Source organism: Molothrus aeneus, chromosome 3 (assembly GCF_037042795.1).
Source record: "Molothrus aeneus isolate 106 chromosome 3, BPBGC_Maene_1.0, whole genome shotgun sequence".
NCBI lineage: Eukaryota > Metazoa > Chordata > Aves > Passeriformes > Icteridae > Molothrus > Molothrus aeneus.
The window spans coordinates 100,034,951-100,057,585 of record NC_089648.1 but is presented as its reverse complement, the minus strand read 5'-3'; the positions used below and the strand labels follow the sequence as shown (position 1 = coordinate 100,057,585).

At 38.2% G+C, this 22,635-nt stretch overlaps 1 protein-coding gene across 7 annotated transcripts in view; it reads left to right on the top strand.

Annotated features, from left to right (window-relative positions):
• The first annotated feature begins 1,239 nt into the window (after positions 1 to 1,239).
• Positions 1,240 to 22,635, top strand: part of MAP3K7 (mitogen-activated protein kinase kinase kinase 7) — a 48,646-nt gene continuing 27,250 nt past the window's right edge. For 5 of the 7 annotated variants that reach the window (XM_066547491.1, XM_066547488.1, XM_066547487.1 and 2 more), the window contains exons 1-7: positions 1,240 to 1,470; positions 13,140 to 13,250; positions 14,864 to 14,929; positions 15,832 to 15,877; positions 16,549 to 16,687; positions 18,116 to 18,240; positions 21,799 to 21,927. In XM_066547491.1, coding sequence (XP_066403588.1) covers positions 1,381 to 1,470; positions 13,140 to 13,250; positions 14,864 to 14,929; positions 15,832 to 15,877; positions 16,549 to 16,687; positions 18,116 to 18,240; positions 21,799 to 21,927 — 706 coding nt within the window. In that variant the 5' untranslated portion in view covers positions 1,240 to 1,380. The remainder of the gene's footprint in view (positions 1,471 to 13,139; positions 13,251 to 14,863; positions 14,930 to 15,831; positions 15,878 to 16,548; positions 16,688 to 18,115; positions 18,241 to 21,798; positions 21,928 to 22,635) is intronic. The other 2 variants (XM_066547485.1, XM_066547489.1) reach the window with 2 other exon arrangements.

Genomic DNA, 22,635 nt, shown 5'->3' with positions numbered 1-22,635 from the left:
TGTGAGGAACAGACATTCACTAGCATGCCAGCAGAGGAAGATCTAGGAAAGCTTACTAGATCTACTAAAATTACAGACTATTAATAGTATTGTACAATAACATAACTTTTTATATATAGCCCGAAGGCTAAACATATCAAAATGAAGCACAGCTGTTTCAGGGGAACACAGCAGCTCTATTCACTCATCTCAGCACTGATTTCACACCATGGACTGCCCTGAAGCATCAGTCTGAGACATTTACCACCGAAACACTAATGGGATGTGTGCTGCAGCCAAAAGCAGAAGCAGGAGCAGCAGACAGCCCTGGCAAAGAGAGGGTCAAGACTCCCTTGGAGAGGGAACAGTTAAGGTATACGTTCATTCCCTATCCCTTTATTACTATGTGTTTACATCAACAGCTCCATTCTCCTCCACTCCACAGCCACCCTCCTACACACAGGTTTCCCCTGAGAAAGCACCGCTGAAGAGCACAAGGCCTGCCCTCGTCCCAAGACCCCGTACAACACCTCCTGCCCTGGACAGACCCAAGCACATATACAGGGGAAGGGCCTGCGCCCGGCACTCGCATGGCGGTGACACGCAGCCCCGGCCCGGAACACGGGGAGCCCCGCCGGGCGATGCCTTGCAGCCCCAGCTGGGACGCGCGGCCGGGGCGCTGCCCGCAGCTCCGCCCCGCGCCCGCCGGCGGCTCCGGCTGGCAGCAGGAACAGGAAGCGGGGCCGGGCAGGGACCGCGGCTGCTCCCCCTGGCGGCAGCGGGCGGCGGGGCGGGGCGGGGGCGGTGCCGCCGCCAGGCCGTGGCCCCGCCGCGGCCGCCCGAGAGGCCGCTGCTGCCGGCGCTTCCCCGCCCGCCCCCGCCTGGCGCTCCCTCCCTCCCTTCCTTACTCTTTCACTCCGTCCCTCCCTCCTCGGCCGGGGCAGCAGGAAGCGGCTCTGATGTCAGCGGCGGCGGCCGCGGCGCGGCTCTGAGCGGCTCCCCCACCCCCGCCGCGGCCCCCTCTCCGGCTGCCGCCGCTGGGGCTGGCGGCGGAGCCCGGCTGCGGCCCCGGGGGCGCCGCATTCTCTCGCCCGGGGACGCGTGGCCGAGGCGGTCCCAAGCTGCGCAGAGGCCGCGGCCTAGGGCAGTCGGCGCGGCGCCCCGCGGGGGTGCGGGAGGGCGCGGGATGCGCAGCGGCGGCGCCGGGGCCTGTGCCCGCCGCCAGTGAGGCCCGAGGCCGCCGCGGATGCGGCCCCGGCGGCGCCTCGGCCAGGCCCGCCCCGACCTGCGCCAGGAACCGCCGCCGAGCCCCGCGTAGCCCCGGCTCCGGCCCTCGGCTGCCCGGTGCCGGACCCTCGCGTAGCCCCGGCCCCCTCTCCTCCCTGCGGTGAAAGAGGAGGCATGTCCGCTGCCGCCTCCGCTGAAATGATTGAAACCCCCCCGGTCCTCAACTTCGAAGAAATCGACTACAAAGAGATCGAGGTGGAAGAGGTGAGTGAGGGTCCCGCCGTCCCCCTGGCTCCCCGGGCGCGGCCAGCCTGGCCCCGCCACGCAGACCCCGCGGTTCTCCTGCCCGGCGCTGCGCTGCGCTGCGGAGGGGCCCGCGGAGGCTTCGCGGGTGCGCCGCGACCCCCCCGGTGTACCTGAGCGGGGGTTCTGTGCTCCCGTGGATGCTGCAGCGGCTGGCACCAGCGAACAAAGGCGGTCTGGCTGGGAGCGGAGGTGCCAGCTTACTCCTGCCGGCCCTGCTGCTGGATACCTGACTGTGGAGTTTTATTTAAACGGGATAGATTTATTCAGGACTTTAAAGTTTCCCCACCCATTTTGCCACCCACTTTAGTATGGGTGGCAAGCATAGTTGTCAAGAGAGAACTGTTAATTCTAATCTTTCTTTTAAGTCTCTATGCCCCTGCTTTCACCTTCTGCCAACAAACTGAGCCATTGTATATATAATGATCATACCACTCTTAATGATTTGCTAAATTTACAGCTCTGTGAGCTGTAAGGATAAACAGGGGTTTTTTTCTTAACATAGGCTAGTGATGTTGCACTCATCGATGTTTAACATTTCATTTGTGACCTGTGCCTGTTACACAGGAAGTGACATTCAGTTATTGTATAATAAAATTGGAAGGTAGCTTTTCTTCTGTGAAATTCACATAGTGAAATTTTTTCAGGTGTATCTTTCATCTGTCAGGGGTCCCTGTAAAAGTAAGGTAGGTGTGATCTAGGGTAGCTTGTGTGCTTTAATAACGGGCTCAGCAGTCTCTATATACTACAGTGTTGTTTGACTCTCAGAATTACTCCAAAATATTGCTGCTGTTTTTTCCTTTGTCGCCTGCTAAATTCTCTACAGGAATTAAGTTTCTTCATATAGATCCATAACAAATTTGATGAGGCCAGCTTGTAGAGTCTGGACCTAACAGGCATCCAAGACTGCTGAAACAGTCCCTGTGCTTTTATTTGTAGATTAACATCTTTCTTTTAAAGTAATAATCACCCTGTTTTCCTTAAAAAATTGTGTGGAAGTGGAGTTTTGTGTAGTTTTATCGGTATGACAGCCTGGGTCTCAGGTTTTTGCAGTACTTTGCTAGATACTGGTTTGTTCATAATTATCCTCCTGGGCTTGGGTCTCCTGGGGATAATTCAGGGACCTTAAAATCTACCATGGAGCACCAGGGCACCTTCTGCTGTATTCAGGTAGTATTGTGGTAACTTTGCCTTTCACCATAGCAGGCACTGGGCACTGGAAATTTTCAGAAGACAATATATTTCAAAAGATTGCCTCTATCTCTTTTTGTGAATTTGGCAACCATAAAGATTTTTGTTTCTGTAAGTCTAGTTGTTCCGCCTCCCTTTATGCATTTAACTATTCTGAAGTCAAGGTATTTTTTGTTGTTTTTGCTACACTTAACTAATAACTGGGGATCAAATCACACGTTTTGGGAGAAATAGCGTTTCTCACCCAATGAAGAAAGTATAAGCAGGTTATCCATTGTAAAAAGGTGCCCAGTGATGGCTCACAGAAGTGAGTACCACATCTGCTGTGTTAGACATAGCCCTTTGAATTAATAAAGTGCTATTCAAATCTTTAATCCTTTAATCTCACCTTTGGGGAGATGTTAGCAAGGATTGTATTGCTGTTTTACATATGGGAGATGTGGACCTGCATAGTGTGTAATTGGTGTAACTAGAGTCTAGCATTCTAAGGTTTAGTGCTCAGAGCTTGACTGTGTCCAACACAGTCAAGTCTGGCACTTGCAGAAACAGGACTGTCAGTACAAAAATGTATCTAGAGACAGTGCTGAAGTAGAAATTTGTTTAATGCAGTTGTTGTTATTCTAAACACAGTATCTTCATAGAGATACAAAACTCATGTGATGTAAGCAAGACAACTTAGATAGTGTTGTCTCCATGAAAAAATCTGGTCACGGCTGGCATAGCATTTTGAGTGTACCTGTCTTCCCAGAAGTTCTTAGAGGCAAAGGGAGTACCCTAGTGTTGAACAATGTCTAAATGTCCATGCACAGCAGAAGAAATAAGACCTACTTTACAAGAAAACAGATGGATTGGAGATCCTACTTAGGCCTTGCTTTTCTGAGCTGTGGTTGTTGACCTCTTACTCATGATGCAGTTTCAGCACAAATAGTCAACGTTGTAGTCATAACAAAAGGCACATCCTTACTGAGGATTTTCTGTGCTCTCACTTTAGGCTCAGAGGTTTTCAAGGATTTTAAGTGGCTGTAATATCTCAAAATTGTCATATTTATGCTTGGCAAACTTCAGATGTTTCAAAATGGAGTGTTAAGAGATCTACACTGGAAACTCAACTGCTTTTATAATCATAGCTTTGCTGTTGTATTATCAAGGCTGTCTTGTCAGCAGATAGCAGTCCCACTCTGCCACTGGTTTATTAATAGATATTGAAGTTCTGGAATACTTACAGGCCCAGAGACCTTGCTAATAAATGTGAGATCTATAAGTGCACTTTCATTTAGGTTTGTCTGAACTCTACTGAGATAAAAACAAGAATATACTATATTTTGGTTTAGCTAGCATGCACATGAGTAACTGTAGTGTTACTTCCCACCAGTCAAACACATCTTCAGCTTCAGAATGCCTTTTTGTTATTTCAAGTGCTTAAAATGAAGTAAACTATAGAGACAATTATTATGAAAGAGTTGGAGTCAAATCAAAATTGATGTGACACAGCAGGAGCATCTTCAAAGCTAGAAGGGGAAAAACAACACAAAACTTTTGTTCAGAAAGTGTTCTCTATTTCAACAGGAGTGCTCTCTATTTCACTATACAAATTTTCAATTGTGAAAATGGCCATTTTTAGTTTTTAGTATTGTATAGAAAAATGATTAGAAACTGAAAAAATAAAATCTAATATAACTGAAATCAAGTCAACAATGAAAAGCCTAATAGCCTTGTTTTAAAATCTCTTATTTGAATCTAGAACAACACTCTGGTTGTTTCTTCCCAGGGGAGTTTCCACATCTAAGCTAAAAGAGACTTTGGTTTTTAATTGTTCTGGCAGCCTACTCCCTGCCACTCTTTCCTGAAAATTCCACAGGCTTTCCTCCACCAGGTAACTGGGTAACAGTCCCATACATGACCAAAACATAGACCTCTTCATCACTTGATGTGTGTGTGCTTGGATTGCACAGCCAAAGGTACATGTCTGGTCATGTATACTGCAGCCCTGCCCAGTCACTGCCTGATGCAGACAAGTTAAAAAACTAATGCCATATTTGCACAGTTGCAAGTTACTTTTGGATGGTCTGAAATGTAAATTATTTGAAAACTGTTTTTTAATGCTCTGCTGGTATATTGCAGTTTACAATGAAGTTTCTTTTCAACAATCTATTTGGGCAGTAGTTAATTCTAAGAGAGTTAGGGTCATGTTTTCTTTGAGATGAAGAGGTAAGCTTTATAAATATTTATTTTAGAAAATTTACTTAGGTCCCAGCAACTAAGGAGATGCAATTTATAGTATATCCACCTATTTTAGATATTTTTTAAATAGTTGATTAATTTCATTAACTGAGTAGCGTGCTGAGAACTACATCTATTCCTTCCAATTCTGGAGCAAAGCAGTTCAGAAGCAAGAGAATGAGCAATACAGTAAGGCAACTGGGTTTTGCTTCCCTTTTCATAGTTAACTTTTAAAAAGTTAGTGAGATGCAGTAATAAAGCCTCTGATTTGGCCTTATTATTATGCAGTGCAAGTTAGCTCAGGAGCTTAGTCCCCAGGGGGACCGGGTGCCCGAAGCTAAGCTAGCTCAGGCCGAATCGCTGCTGGGCTACCATCTACCAAGCATGGTGATTTTCAGCTCTATAGTGATTAGCAAGCTCTTAGGATTTCAGCTCTGCTTGCTAGGTAGGGGTGCCCTGGGCTGAGGCTGCAGCAGACGGCAGAGAGAGGAGAAGGAGGCGTCCTGGGGTTCCACAGAGATGGCTTTACTGGGGAAGTCCGCGAAGGGTCCAGGAACAGCTCTTCTTCTCCTGAATGGGCTACAGTATGCCCTTTTTATAGGGTTGGAGAGAATCCAAACTTAACCAATGGTGAGGGTTTAGGGGAATCCAGATTTGACCAATACTAAGGGTTAAAGTAACATAGCCTTATAGGGTTACAGAGATAGGCTATGGGGCAGAGGTCAGGGAGACAGGAATTTCTTTTGCTTTCTCAGCATTCCTATTGTTCAGATTCTGCATGAGGCCTTAGCCAGGTCCATGGGATTTACTACAATGCAGTGTCTGATTATGTCCATTACAAGGTAAAGCAGATTTGTGTGAGCTGCTGTTGAACATGGAGCTGTTACTACCTTCATTGTTTCTGTGTCCTGGGGGATCATCCCCACTTGTAGAATACCAATCTGAAAAACTGAAAGAAATTCAGAGAAGAACCAGATGTGATTTGAGATCTGAACAGCGTTATTGGATATCTGACATGAGTACAGAAGGATTGGTTCTCAAGAACCAAGGGTGGTAGTTAGAAATCCATTTGAACTCAGTCAAATTTCTCAGCCTTTTTCAGTTATACATCAGGGTGCAAAGCTGGGTATTCAAAAACAAAGGCAAAAAATAAGTACATGGTGAAAACATATGCCAGTATTTTCTCTGATTTTATTCTAAGTACATTTCTGGACTAATTCCAATAACTACTTAAATGTAGTTTAATTACATCAATAGAAGATTCTCTTCATTAATTTGTATAAGAAAATAGCTGGAATGTCAACTGGAGTATGAATTTATAGCAGAAGTTATGCAACACCTATTCCATGTGGATGAAATTTACTAGTGAGTTAGAAGATAGCTAATTAGCTAGTTAAACTCTTAATGTGACACTTTACACTCATTTCTACACATGCAGATACTTTCAGTGAATCAGTTTGTATCCTGTAAAAGAGACTCATACTTTACTTCATAAAGAATATATGGGAAAGAAACCTCACAGATCTTCCTGTTCCAGTGATGAAAGCAAGATCCATATTTATGAGATAATAATAAGAAAAAAAGAAAAAAACTGAAACAACAGAGCAAGTTTCACATGTCCCTTATTTGTTCCACCCAGTAGATTGTTACCAGTTTTTTACTAGTACAGAATACTTGTTTGTTTTCTGGTTTGGTTTTTTATCAAAGACCAGTAATTTTAGACAGTGCCAGCCCAGAGAGCTCATGTCAGAGTCCTGCACCCTACATACAAGATTATCCAACATCTTGTTTCTAAAACAATAATTCACTCTCTGAGCTGCTCTAACAGAACAAATTGATTCATACTAGAGCATCAGAAAGTTGTTTGTTAATGTTTTTAAATTGTCATTAATTAAAATGAGTTCAGTTCTCAAGACAGATGTATAAAATCCTACCAGTGCATAAAAGCTTTTCATTATGAAAGTATAACCTGATAAACTGTTATCTTTGAGATGCATGTATTTCTTGGAATGACTTGAGCTATCAAAATGCAGGGAGGGGTTGGTTGCATGTTCAGAGCAAAGGAAGAATTTCTGGAAGCATAGTTTTCAAGAGCAGGCTGGATGGAGTTCTGAGCAACCTGGTCTAGTGGAAGGTGTCCCCGTCCATGATGAGGGATTGGAACTAAATGGTGTTTGAGGTCCCTTCCAACCCAAACCATTCTATGATTCTATAATTTCAGGAACATGTATGATGATACTTTGATTCTTCATAAACATGTTCTAAAGAAGCTGAAAAGAGAATTAGTTCTTAAAACAGAACTAAATTCAGATAGACCAGCCACTGAATGAAAACTGTACAGTGTTATACAGCAGAGATGAAACCCTAGATAAGGACCAGCTCTATGAGTTTGTCAAGCAGAACTTGCCTATATTAAGAATCGAAGTTGATTTTAATAACCAGTTTCTTTCAGGAAGAAATATTTTTTTCTACAGTGTTTTGCATAACTTCTAAGTTCAAACTTGGAAACTAAATCTAAACTAAATTACTTAGTTTACTTCAAATTAGTAGGATTTCTTCCAGAGGTTTTGGGGGTGCGGGAGTGGAGAGGATTTGGAGGTTTCTTCATTGCTGTATGAATCCCAGTAAGGAAAAGCAACATTTAGAGTTGTGCTGACACTAGTACAAATAAACTTAACCAGTCAAAGAACATAGCTGTAAGAATTGGCAGATAGATCTGAACTCCTTCCTAAAAGTGCTGCCAGGGTATTGGCCACAGTCATTTATGGCACGGGGCTGATTTGCTTCAACCTACTTAATAAAACATAGCACACGCAGAGGAACCAAAGCTGGAATTTGATGCTGGTTGAATGAATGATAGAAAGTGTGGGAATATAATTTTAGAAGCTCTAAACTGTTGTTCATGGCTTCTTTTGGCACTTTTTTAAAATTTACGCTGCGTGTGCCATACATTTCACATATGTGAAAAACTGAAAATATTGGTATACTTTTATTAGTACTGCTGGAGCTCTGGTAGACAGAGAGAGTAGAAGCAACTGAATTTTAAAATGTTAAAAAATCAACTGAAGTTGATTTAAATGTTAATGATTTTAACATTTAAAAAATGTTAAAAAAAGCAACTGAATTTTAAAATGTTAAAAAATCTTTTTTGTGTTTTTTAGAACACATAATAGAACAGTTTTTTCCACTCTCTCTCAAGTAGTATCTGGAGCTTGAGAGATCCAAACATTCAGTTTGCATACATCCCATTTCATTAGCAAATATACCGGTAAACAAAGCAATATAGATATTAAAGATAACTTTAAGCCTGTTGTCATTTTGGAAGCACAGGTTTTGTTGGGTTTCTGGTTTTGGATTTTTGTAACTGCTTGTTCTGCTTTCCAAAATCGTAAATGAGCAGCCATACAGTAGATACTGCAAATTATGAAGTCAGTTCTCTAAAGAATACTACGTCTGCTAACCAGGGAGCTATTATATTTTATTGGTGTCTTATATATCCAGCAAGTTTTTTTTAGAAATAAAAGCACTAGGTATCCAGCATGCAGAACTACCTTACATGGAAACTTTATGGATAAAGAGAAAAACTTTGCATTTTTAAGTTTTTGAGTTAATAGAAAACTTGTGGAGTTAATGCAAAGTTGAAATTAATTCTTCCAAAGTTTTGACATTTGTTAGGGAATTATGGTGCATCTGAATAGAGATGCATTTTTCTTGTTTTACTGGGGGAGGGGAAATTTTTGGTCACATCCCTTAGGACAAAATACATCCTTAAGCTCTTAGCATATCTGCAGTCTCTATTTCCTGCATGATTTCTAGTCTACATAACTTACCAGTCAGTATAGTCTACATACTTACAAGTCAGTATCATGTATCTTTGTTTATGTACAGCATTTGATACTATTTGTACACAGAGACAGAGGTAATGCTTGTTCCAGGGTTCTTGTATGGTTCATATTCTTTAAATAAGACTCTAAATACATTATCTGGAAAACATGCAAGTGGCACTGTCCTTCACCATGTCACTTTGTCACGCAGTAAAATGTAACTTCTTACTGGTATGTATTTTACAGGTAGAAGAATAAATTTTAATACACTTTTCAATCTTTGAACCTCTTTAAGTATTACTTCCAGTTTAAAATGGTTTTATGTCATGTACCAAGTGGTTTTTCACAAACTTAATTCTCTTCTGTGATAAAGGTAGAAGCAGACTTGTTCTTACTCTATTTCTAAATGTCTCATCTACCCTGTATCTTCCTTTTTTCTCCTAGAAGATATTTAAAGAAACAGAATCTTTTACTAAAAGAATGTGTTTATTTTTAGATCATTTTCCAAATAAACACAGTGCTACAGATCAACTGCTGTTTATTGATTTGTTGTGTCAATAATTCCATTAACTGTGCTTCATATAATTCCAAATATGCACTGTTGCCCAAGCATATGGTGTGGCACCAGCAGCAGGGGACAAAAAGGAATGAGCATGAAGAAACTAAAGTTCAGGCAGTGCCTCCCTCCTGTGATATTAAGTTACTTAGTTCCAGCACGAGGTGCTGAAGGAAACTACATAGTGTTTAAACTGTTCTGACAATATCTAAGACTTACTCCTTTAAAGAATAAATTTAAGGGAAGAAAATTATATGTAAATGGACTTCACCACAAGCAGCATTCGGTCGATTATAAAGGGTTTTTTGCTATGAGTAATATACTTTTTCCAGATTAAGTAGGAAAAACACACTGAGTTTTCACATATGGGAAACCAATTTGTACTGGATCTGTCATTGTTTCTGATGGTTGCTCCTTTCATGTGCCATCCAAGAGCCTGAGCTGCTTTAATGGAGGATCAGCTCTTCTGTTTTCCCTGTATCCTAGGTAAATATTCACTGCATCCATGTCCTCTTCTCAAGTTTAACCTTCTGCCTAAACAGGCACCAAGTCACTGATAAATTGTTATGAAACCTTGACTGCATAATCATTTATCAAACTATTTTCACCAATAATAAAATTTACATACTTGGTGGTCTCACAGCTTTCTATTACATAATTAAGGTTTAGATTGCCTGGTAAACTCTTGGTGCACAACACTGATTTTATTTTTTATTATTATTTTTTTCCAGTCATCAGTGGGACTTCTTAAAGAACATCTAATTCTTGGAATTTATTCCACTTTTCAGCTAAAACCCAAATATTGTGACATTCATGGCTCAATGTAAAACACTACATGGGGCAGTATACTTGTTTCTGTGAGTTTCTTCAGTTATTAGAAATATATCTAAAAATACAACAGCATTAAAAATAATTATTTCTTTAGTATATTAATTGGAAGTACATGTACCAGTTCTCAGGATGAAACATGCAAATAGTCATGAATTTTTTGCAGGGAAGTAGTATGCGTTTATATTGACTTATGAGCTGAATTTACCATGTGGAATCAAATATAAGAGATACATGGACTTTCTTTTTTTTGTTATACATCTGAAAAATCAATATAAATAAAATGTATAAAAATATATGTAGTATATATTGCATATTGATAATATTAAAATAATATACATAATGCATATAGTGTATTTGTTTATATGGACATACACAAGGCTTTTCAGCAGGGAAAGATACAACTAGCGAGAAAAAAAGTAAGCCTGACCTATCACAAACTGTTGTAGGTAATTCAGGCTGAGTGGAAAAAAAAAGTCAAATTACTTCATTAAATTTTTAGACCAATCTTTTAACATATATGCACTGCTTTCAATCACTCTTTTTGTTTCTGTCATTGGATTAAATGTAACAGAGTTGTAGTTGAAAACTCTGAAAGCATGTGAGAAAAGGTATATTTAGAAAAGGAACCTTCTAAAAGGTGTCTCACAGAGACTTGAACCATAAGACCAATTGTATCCACCTAGGAGAATTCATTTTATGTCCATCTCCTTTTCCCTAAGTGAAAGGGAGTGTTCTTCCCACTCACTTGGGTAACCCTGTTTGGATTTCTTCAGTGTAGGGGAGCAGCAGATGTGGAACTAACTGTATTGCTTCTGCCAATACGCTTCATCCTTCACAAGCTGCTCTGTGGCATCCTTCTCTCATTAGCTGTCCTTAGTATTTCCCTGGTGTTTGCACTTATGTACTCACTAATCACCATTTCTGTGAAATGCAGACTTACAGCAACACACTGACTGATGAGATTTTCCTTATTCTGTAGGTCTGGTCATGTGCTGTACAAGATGGGTAGGGGCTTTGTAATCAACAATTTTTGTGAAGGTGGGGGGGCCTGCCAGCCCCTAGAAAGTGAGCAATTTTATTCAAAATATGGTCTGAGAGAAAAGGAGATAACAAGGAAGACTGTTCAGGACTTTTATGTCTTCCAGTGACTCATTGTTTCCAATTTGTTTATATGTACTATTTTTGTAGGCTGCTCATCTATCATTCATGGCTTGGTGTTTCCAACCTCATGTGTGGAATGCAAGAAAATAGTTAGCGTGTGTTACATCAGGACAAGATGTAAGAAGGCAACACAAAGTGCAAGGCACTTTGTCTGGGGGATGAGGTTACAATCAACAGGTTCTGTTCTTAAACAGAGCAGAATTGGGCATGTTCTGTGCATCTCCTGTGATGTCTTATCACAGACTCTGTCTGTGAACCACTGCTGTGGAAAGTAAACGGGAGATGGCAGGAACTCCTGGAAGGCTAAGTGCATGCTGTAATGTAAAAGAGAAAAATATTTCTTACAGTAATAAGGAAACCAGAAGAAGAAAGTGCCATTGATCACCATGGCTGTCAGGGGCATCTGTCTCTTATATCCACATGAAACTTCTAAGAAATATTAAGCATAATTTCCCTTTTTTTATCTTTCTCAATGCAAGATCTTGATGGGTTTTTTTAATTTATATTTTTCATCTCTTCAAACTGGAGCCTTGATTGCAGACTTTCTCATATCCATCATGACAGTTTAGCAGGTCTTGAGTTATGCATCTACAGCCCTTACCATCCCATTCCCAGGGGAAATCAGTTTCACTATTTATTTATTTGGGAAGCACATAGTAAGAACCTAACCCAAGGATTACATAAATGGTAGTCAGCCCCTTGTTTCTCCTCCTCTCTTCTACTTCTCATCCTGCCTGCCCTGCATTTTTTGGATTTGGAGGAGCTCCTTTTCTTTCTGTGCCTGTGTGTGCCCTAGGTTTCCTCCTCCTCATCATTTTCTTTTCAGCATATGAATAACAACACACTTATCTGTGCTTTCCTGTGGTGGCTGCAGTCACTGTTTTGGCAACAGCTTCGTTTCAATTTTACATCTCACATACATGTTTTATCATTATTCCGGTATGTTGCCATTTTTCCTCTGAGGAACAATTAAAAGAAGTGGATTTTTAATTAAACATCGTGTGTAATTCACCAGTAACTAAAAGTGACCTTCTTTCTATGCTGCTTTTATTTCTATGCTTGGTTTCAAAGAGCTGCTCTAAATAATGGTGATGTTGGAGCTCCTTCACAGCAGAGGTTAAGGATTACTTGAACACTATAGTATGCAGAAACAGCTACTACTGCTTTTGCAAAGTTACAGTGAAGAGTTATGACTCTTGTCTGGGGTTGTTTTTTTTCATTGTTTTAGGCAATGTTAATTCCAAATAAGCTAGAAAGCAGACTTCAACAGAAATAGGAATAATTTAGATCATAGACACTTTTTTGGAGGACTTGCAGGATAATTTACTGCTATCACACTGTTGAGTCATCTATGAGAAAATGAACTGATAACTTTTAGCACATGGAACATCTTGTCCCAGTTTCATCATGGTCCTGTGCAGTTGTGTATGCATTTAAGTTTCAGAAGTCTTAATTCCTGTTTTTTAGCAAGAATAAACAAATACAGCAGATAGGTGTCATTTCAGGGGTCAAACTTGAAAAGAAAAAAATAAAAGGTCTCATTCCTCTAATTTTCTTCTGAGCAAATCTTGTTCTAAATAATTGAGATTATACTTTTCTGAGATACTGTCACCACACATTAGTAATAAAATTTTTTGTATGTGTGTTTTCCAATTCTTGCCTAAATGATCTCTTGAGCAAGCTAAGACTAGTTATGCTTTAATGGCATAGTATTCAATTCCTACTGCAAAACTTGAGCCTGTGTATCTTCAGTTTTCTAAATTAAATTTCTTTTCTCTTTGTGAAGTCCTGCACAGTGGATGAAACTGTTTTAAATTTTAACTCCAATGTTTTATATTTTGTTCTAGGTTGTTGGAAGAGGAGCCTTTGGTGTGGTCTGCAAGGCAAAATGGCGAGCTAAAGATGTAGCCATTAAACAGATAGAAAGTGAATCTGAAAGAAAAGCCTTCATTGTAGAGGTACAGTATGTTTGATGGAAAATAGAAGGTTTGGTAGAGCTTGTTTCCTGAAATTCATGGGTGCACTCAGTGTACTAAAAGCTATGTCTTTATCACAAGAGATATGGTGCCTGCAGTACCCAGTTCAGGCCTGGACCCTTGTCTTGCAGAACAGGAGACCTCTCAAAGCACATTGCAGCTCCTTTAGTTTGCTTCTCATAAAAGCTGAAAAGCAAGAGTGCGGGAGAGACAAGGGCACACAAGTAGGGAAATAACAGTTTTTAGATTCTGTCCCAGTGTGAAGTCAGGGTGCTGCTGGAATACCCACCAAAGCCTTGAAGCTGATTAACACTTCCAGGGGCCACAGCATAGGTTCTCCAGTACAATCAGGTTGATATTTTGAAACTGTTTCTGAGTTTTTTCAGCAGTTCTAATAATTTGATAACTTTTTTTTCTTCTATGCAAGTACATTGCTACCTTAAAGAGAACACTGTTTTCATTCAATGTCTGCTTATTTAAAAATGTCTTGAGTAGTTCAAGTATACTGATAAACTTCCCAAGATACATAATATTTTCTAGACTCAAAAGCTTAATTTAAATTACATATATTGTGACATGCTTCTTAGTATTTATTCAGGTATAGCTTAAAATGTTCAGGATACATAAAACATGTTAAAAATAAAGCTTAAATTTAGAACTAACTCTAATAAAATGTGACACATTAAAGGGCTGAAAAAACATGTTTGTAGTAGGCTTTTCTGTAAATATTTATATGTTGTTCATTATGATGGAAAGTTTTTAAGGTTATTAATTTGAGTCTGTTTTAATGCTGAGTAAATACAATCAGTCTCCTGGGATTTTTGTGTTCGAAAGAGATCTGAGTAGATAATCCCAGAAATGTTTCAGTAATTACTGCTATTCGGGAAACCCTGCTCAGTGCAAGCATCAATGGAAATATTTCATTCTGATTTTTTAGGTCTTCTTAAGGAGAAGATCTAAAATATATAGAAAAAATAGCATTTGCTCCAAAGACAGCATAAAATACTTCAGCAGTCTGTGTTCAGGGAAAAAAAATTCCTTTTTGCTTGCTTCTACTGTGTATTAGTAAAAAAATCCCAATGCAAAATAATGCAGTTGTCAGTACAAACAGTAATAGGTTCTTAGAACTATGTCATCCTAATATTAAATTATTTTATGGGGTTGTGGGCTTGGGGACTTTAGAACTTTTGTCCTCTATAAAACAGACAGAAATATTCTGATTTTTTTAATCTAATTGGACAATTTTTATGTAGTCCCAAAATTGAAGGCTTCAGGAAGAGCACCAAATCTATAGATGTCATAGTTGCACAGTGCTTGTGTCTTGAGTGACTTTACTATAGCCTGACAAAAATACTTTCTTTAAACATAATTTTGTCAAACTTCCTTTTAAAATACAGGTCCAGTTTGACACAAACCTGACTACATAAATTGAAAAGCAAAGACCGACATAAATCTTGTAATTCATGAAGTCACCATCTGGAATTATGCAGACATAGAAAACTGTACTTGCTGTTGTGGTGTATTATTTATAGCTATGAAAATAAAGCATTAGCCTTTTTTTCCTGTGGTTTGAAGCTCTGTGATTTGTATTGCAGCTTCGACAGCTGTCACGGGTAAACCATCCCAATATTGTCAAGTTATATGGAGCCTGCCTAAACCCAGTAAGTTATAGCTTATGTCAGTATGACAAAAGGTAACTAGCTTAACATATGCAAGCATCAATGCACAGAACATGTATTTTATATTAAAAATGTATCTTTTATATATTTTTCCTGTTTTAGCCATAATAAGGAAATACACAGATATGTAGGTTGGTTGATATTTTCAGATATTTGTTTTTCCTTTCTAATGCTATAAAAAAATAAATTCTTTCAAGAACACCCCAAATCTGTTTCTCATCACCAGTTATAGTTCAGTTTGAAAAAATGGTGTTTAGTGTATTACATAATGTAATTACATTCATATCTACAATCCTATTAATTGCAAATCAATACAAAAAAAATGCAGTATCAAGACATGACTGTGTCTTGTAAATCAGCTCCTATTTTCATACATGTAATTTTCAGGATTTACCTGCTTTCTGCCACAGCTGCAAACAGTCTCACAAATTCTCTAAGCAGAAGAGGGGGTACTGTGACAGGACAGATGTATCCTTAGCTAATTCTTGTATGGACTATTTAATTGCTTAAAATAATGCTGCATCCCTATTCTTTCTTTGTACTAGTGAAATTCTTCTGGCATAGTATTGAACAATTTTTTTTGTAAACCACTAAAGGAATAAAGTAAAGGACAATGAATTGCAGTTGGAAAACAGTATTTGCTTTTTACGTCTGAGGAGGAGGGAGGTCATTCTTATATTTTCTAACTTCCAGTGAGAACTAAGAGTAAAACTGATTTTTCTTACATGTAAATACATACATTTCAAACTGACTATGTATTTTCCATTAGTTTGGGTATTGGGGCTTTTCAGTTGCTCTCAAAGAACTTCCCTTTCAGTTTACAAAAGCTGTTTTCTGCCTCTGCATTGAAAATATGCCTATTTTTTGTCCCCTTCCCCCCAAAGGTGTGTCTTGTTATGGAGTATGCTGAAGGAGGTTCTCTATACAATGGTGAGTATCATTTCAGCTTCCTGGAGTTAAAGTGCTAGTATTATGGCAAACATGTAAACTACAAGTTGTTTCATAAAAATGAAATTCAACAGAGACCATTCTTGGAGCTATTGAGAAGCCACCTGAATGCAGTCCAGGGCAAATGGCTGGAGGTGGCCTGTTTTCCTGTTTTACCTGCTTGGTGGACTTCCAGAGATCTCTCCCAACTATTATCTGGTTCTTTGAAATTCTTAAAATAATTTTAAGGAGAAAGGAGTGTACCTTTTAAAACCTCTTTTCAGTTTGCTGGTTTGTTCTTGATAGCAGTTTCTTATATTTTATACAAGTAATGTAAGGCTTTCCAGTGGAACATCTGAAAACATTCTTCCTTAATTTGTAAATTCCCTGGGCATTTGTTTAACATAGACTTTACCAGGAATAGCTGAGAACAAGCAACACTTCTCACATTGAATTTTAACATAAATTATTATGGAAAATGTACTAAAAAAGTGGGAAATATTTTGACATTTCTGTTATTTTAACAGTCTGCAGAAAGGTATTTTTGGTTCAGTAATGAGGTGTTGGTGATTACTTAGATTCCATAGAGCTTTCTGACTGGTATTTTGTTAACTCCATTGTATCTGTTGTAATATGCAATAAAGTTCTTTTTAGTTTGTGCCTTTGTTTTGCAGTGCTGCATGGTGCTGAACCTCTGCCTCATTATACTGCTGCACATGCCATGAGTTGGTGTTTACAATGTTCCCAAGGAGTGGCATATCTCCACAGTATGAAACCAAAAGCTCTAATTCACAGAGACCTGAAACCACCAAAGTAGGTTTAGAGTTCATTTTTCATATTTTCTTACAATTGGTATTTAAGATCATTTACAATAGTTTTATTGCATTTAAAAGAAATACCTTTAATTGGTACTAACTTTTAGATGTACTGTATTCTAAATGAAAGCTGTGCATATGAAGCTTCAGTTGTAGAATGATGATTTATGATACAGAAAACTAACTGTATTCAGTTACTCTCTGTTCAACTGGAAAAATACCCTGCTCTTGCAGGGTACCTGTTGTCATCTTATTGCAGGGGTTCCATACTGTTATCTCCTTATCACAAAAGTTTCATACCTTCTTGGTGTTTTTTCATGGGCTGTTCCTCTGAGCACTGATTCTTTCTTCTTCACAAAGTATCCAACTGACTCCAGTTCCCCCCTCAGCAACCCCACCCACTCTTTTATAGCACTCTTCTTCTCATTGGTTACAGCTGTGGCCTGTTAAAGTCAGGCCTGTTCCTAATCTTTGATAATTGGCCCAGCTGCAACTCCTTAGGGGTAAGATTACTTTCTACACTATCTTTTATTTTCTTATATTCTCTCCCCCTACAGGTATCCATCATGGAAGAGGATTTTATTAGGAATAGGGCTTCTAATCAGAGGCATTTAAAATCTTCCCGTTTTGCAATGGTTGTGATGTTCAATAGGAGAACATTGTGGGGGGGTTGATTTGTTCTAATGTCATATTTAATCTGTTGCATTAGAGCTCTTTCGCCACATGGCCATCCTCCTTTATCCCCTCCTTCTGCTTGTTCCACTATCCCTGCCAGAAGCTCCCATCACTTTCCACCAAAACAAAATTTAATAGTTTCCTACCCAGTCAGTTTGTTATCCAGCTCATTTTACAGCTTGAGATCTGGCTCCACAGATTAGATAGAAACAGATATTTGAGGATCAGCAGAATCATCCCTTTTTGGTGATAATCTGCAGTTATTACCAGATAAAATTATAACATGAAGCCACAATTTAAATCTTTAGTCCTTTCTTGTATTCCCCAGTTTTGATTTAGAGAGTTCACATGTAGCTTCAAGTGCTTCCATTTAAATAAATAGCTACATTGATTGACATTTGTGGGAGTCTTGATTGTTCTTCTTTTGGTAAAATTGTTACAGCATTTGTTGGTTTTCAGCCCCTGGCACCTGAAAGTCCACTTTTGTCACTATATGCTTTGTGGTTTACTATGGCTAAAGATATTTATTTAAGATCTAGCATATAGAAATATTAATAAATTACATCATATATTGGGTTACTTTAAAATATGTAATGTGTTCACATTAGACACAAACGACCTTCTTTATTTCCCAGATTATAAAACAAAGCCCTGAGATACAAAGCCTAAGATATTCACCTATATTAGAATGATAGTTGTTGGATTAAAAAATAAAAAAAAGTGGTTTAATATCCTTTTTCTTCTTTGACAGTTTACTCTTGGTAGCTGGGGGGACAGTTCTAAAAATCTGTGACTTTGGTACAGCCTGTGATATTCAAACACACATGACCAACAACAAAGGAAGTGCTGCTTGGATGGCACCTGAAGTTTTTGAAGGTAATAAAACTTCAGTGTTAATATTACATTTTCTTTATAGGGATGCAACTGTGAATTAATGTGGTGTAAGAGTAAGAGCGTCATATAGTCTTTAAAATAAAGTTTACTAAAGTTGAGGTAACAACTGAAAGAGTTTTGGCAGAAGTGTAACATTTTTTTAAAAATCTCTACAAGTGTATATTGTCAAATAATTGTGCATAGGTTTGAAGAACAGCACTGAACCAATTCTCTCATGTTATTATTAGATATTTATTTACATGAAGATGTAGAACCTTTATTTGTCATTGCTGAGATTTACATAAGGTGTACCTTTAGACAGCAGCAGTTCCTTATTTTGTAAGTCAGTAAAATACAGCCAGAGGGCTCTTTCCCCACAGTTTTGCTGTTTCTAAGATTCTTAAATCATTTCAAACTCTTCTGTCATTTAAATACACTGTCACTACTTTCACTCCCTACTCTGATTAGCTTTTAACTTTAGAATTTCCCTGTTAGAGTCTAAATTGAACATAATTGCTTTCTTTTTTCATCCCCCACTTTCTTGTAACTCCCATCTTCATCTGCTTTTTGTGTAATCTAGAGATTTGATGTACTTCCTCTTTCCTACATACTGAGGAATTTGTTAATACCAGTTAATTTGGTTATGTAGAAAAACAAGCTATTTCTTGGAGTGTAATTGGTGAAGACTGATGATACTTGACAATTAGATACCTATAATTGCTGCATTATTATCAAAGAAATAAACCCATAGATATTAAATTGCAGACTAAACACCTTTTAATCTGTCTGTACCTTAATTATCAATGCAATTTAGCAATGGTCTGGAAGAGTCACCCTCCTGCTTTAGGAAGCAGGTGTTCTTGATTTGATATATTTGGCAAGTGACAATGTGCAGCAGTGGTTTCCCAGATTCTGGATCCAGGTGACCTCTTTTCTTTTTACTGTCCTTATTCCAGAGACTGTCCATATACAGTTTTAGGATTCCTCCCAAACATCACCTTTGGAACTTACGTTCTGAAGGTACCATTTTCTTCCACATATTGCTTAGAGTACCAACTGGAGGATTATTTGTTTCACTCAGATGCCTGAAAATTTTCCTTATGTCATTTTATATTCAGACACTTCCTCTATTTTCTTAGCCAGGACTGCTTCTTTTCTTAACATCTGTTTTCTATTAAATTAAATTGTATAAATAGAAGATTTCTTTTCTTTTACAAATAAGCAATTGAACAATCAGTGTTAAAGATAGACTTTTTTTTCATAAAAAATCTTAATATAAAATGAATATAAATAAGTGTATTGTAGTAGGGATTTGCAGTTCATATCCTAGTTCCTCTAGTGTATGAATCCAGCAAGGTAGAAAGAAACTTTGTATTGCAGTTATTGCTGGACAGCGCAAGAAGCCTTCAGTTTACAGTTGTTTTTATGTGCTTTTAACTGAAAGCATTTACTGATAAATAGACAAATCATTATAAAAACACAAATATCAAGGAGAGGAAAGAATCTAGCATGATGCATCTTCTACAATGCAGCATATCAAATTACTCTTAGAATAGTCATTAAACTACTAAAAATAACCACTTTAAATGGCAAAACTATTAAAAATTTCTTTGCTTGTGTTACTCCAGCAGAATTCAACAATAGAATAAAGGCAATATTAATTTGATGCTGTTCTAGTACAAGGTTTCTAGGTGAGAACAATAAATGCATGAAAAGCATCTGTTGCAGAACATGTTGCTTAGTGAACTAGTTACTGTAATATTAAGAATTTTTCCCCCATTTTAAACCTAAGGCTTTAGGGCACTTCAAGCCTTGTACAAATCAAATAATCTAAATAAAAACAATATGCTATAGATCAGGATGAAATAAAAGAGAGCAATTCTGTTATAAAAACTCCCATTAGAAGAAACTGTTTTTAAAAAAAATTAAATTGCTTTGGGATATAAGGAAACAATACAGAATACTTTCTCACCTCTTTTGGACTCTCACTTTTCAGAATTAGTCCAAGACTTCTCAGCCATAAAGTAGAATTCCGTTGGTCAAATAGGGGAATAGTACTACTTTAGTTTTTATAGGCTGTGTGTTACAGAAGTTCTGTGACTGCATAGATGAGACTGTTTTGCTTTCCTTAGTGATCTGCAATTGTTTACATGACTTTTTTTCCCCAACATTTTTGAAAATAAGCTGACTGATAAAGCTGACTTTTTCTTCTTCGTACCTTTTGAACTCATTAGCCACATTCAGCTACTTTGATACAGATGTCAAGAGTTTTTGAGATCCACATTCTTAGAGAGTTTTGTAAAGTCTAAATTAGTGCCTTCACTTAAAGAGGGCTTGTGGTTCATGCTGCAGTCTGTTTCTTGTGTTTGCCTTGCAAACTGGCTGGACTGGAACTGACCAGAGAACAGGCTATTTGCCTTGCAGTTTGTCAGAGGTATGGGGGCAGAGGCAGTTGGCTCACAGGTAGTGGATGGAGCCTGTTGCAATTATTGCTGTATGGTGGGTATTCACATGGAACTAGACTTCTTTAATTCCACTGTTACTGAAATGATTAGTCTGAATAATGCTTTCTGATTAGGTATAAACAAAAAAAAAATCTTTTGGCCACTATATGTCAATTTTAATGCTTGTTTGAAGATAGGTGAGCAAATCTCCTATAATTCATATTCACACATATATATTCTCATGTCATTAGCCATTCACATTTCTTATTAGCATTTGCATGAGTTATGGTTGCAAAGCATACATTCTTTCTTTGTAGCCTCTGAACATCTTTATTTATTATTCTATATCCCCATCCTGTCTTCAGCGCCTTAGGAGTCTTAGAAATATTGAATTTATGGTCAAAGAATTTTAATTAAGTAATGACATTACAAAAAGAATAAGAATAATAAACAAGGAGGAAATAAGATTGTGAGGAATTGAGGACTCTCCTGTTTTGTTCATGTGGTAACTTAGTTGTTCTTCTGAAGACCTGTAATTAATTAAGAGGAATGGATATGACAGATGTTATTGGCTGGCATATTGTGACTAAGGTTGGAAGTGAATTGAAAATATTTAGAGGAAGCAAACATAATCAATTAAACCCTGAATGCAAGAGATTTTTAAAACCTAATAAATTCCAGTTTATATCATATAAGAAAAGTGATGCATTTTAGCATTTCGAGATGACTCCAAATGAAAAGGATTGATTCCCAGAGAGGGGCATTCTTAACAGTCATACTGTCAAGTGATTTCAGATTTAAGTTAGCATAAATCAGTCAGCTTTAGAAAACTGTTTTTTCTCAGCAAACTAAATGTGAAGTGAAAGTAAGTATGTAAAGCTATTTATTTATTTATTGGAGCAAGCTGCCCACTCCCAAGGGGAGTGGTGGAGTCAGCATCCCTGGAAGCATTGAAGAAGTGACTCAGCATGACACTTAGTGTTGTGGTTTAGTGAAGGGTTGGATTCAGTGATCTTGGAGATCTTTTCCCGCCTGATTTTATGATCTGCTCAAACTATATTTCTTTTTGACGTGTTACATAGAAAAGAGTCAAATTATATTGATGGCTTTCTTCCAGGTAGCAATTACAGTGAAAAATGTGACGTTTTCAGTTGGGGTATTATTCTCTGGGAGGTAATCACCCGTAGGAAACCTTTTGATGAGATTGGTGGTCCAGCTTTCCGGATAATGTGGGCAGTTCACAATGGTGAGTTGAAAATACTTTATTGCATTTGAAGTTGTGTATATGACCTATAAATTTGCTAAACATTCTTAATGTACAGCTTTAAATTACTAGTGTTTCCATTTTGTGCTTCATTGAATATGCATTTTTGTCACAAAGACTAAACAGCCACTTTGTGTCAGTGTAGGTTTTGAGTTACTTGGCTGCTACAGTGTTTGCTACAGTGTAACTGGTGTATGAACAAAGAAGGATAGAGAGTAATGCCCTCTTTATTACATCACTCCATTTTAAAAGTGATCTGAGAAAAACCTCTTACCTGGCTAAATGATGGTTTTATTAGCTACATTTATTAGCTACTTTTTTTTTTTTAGGTGGACATCTACAAGAAATGTGTAACTTTAAGTAACTTAACCTGTGTTTATAAATCTTAGAAACTATGAAACCTCCTCCAGGAACATTAGGCATTAAAAATGTTATTTTTGTTTTTCATCTGTGGTGTTTTTGGGTTTGTTTTTTTTTATTCTGTTGTTTGAATGGTTTTACCTTTATGCCCAGGTACCTGCACTCATGGAGCAGCACTCTACTGTGCTAGGTGCTATGCAGAACAGATTTTCAGGAGCTTAGACTATGAACAGGACACAGTGGTTGTGTTCAAATGGATTGCTTTCTTTAAAGCTGTAGTGTAACATTGGTCAGTGTAGTAGAGTAGGCTGTAGTATCTTCAGGCTGGAA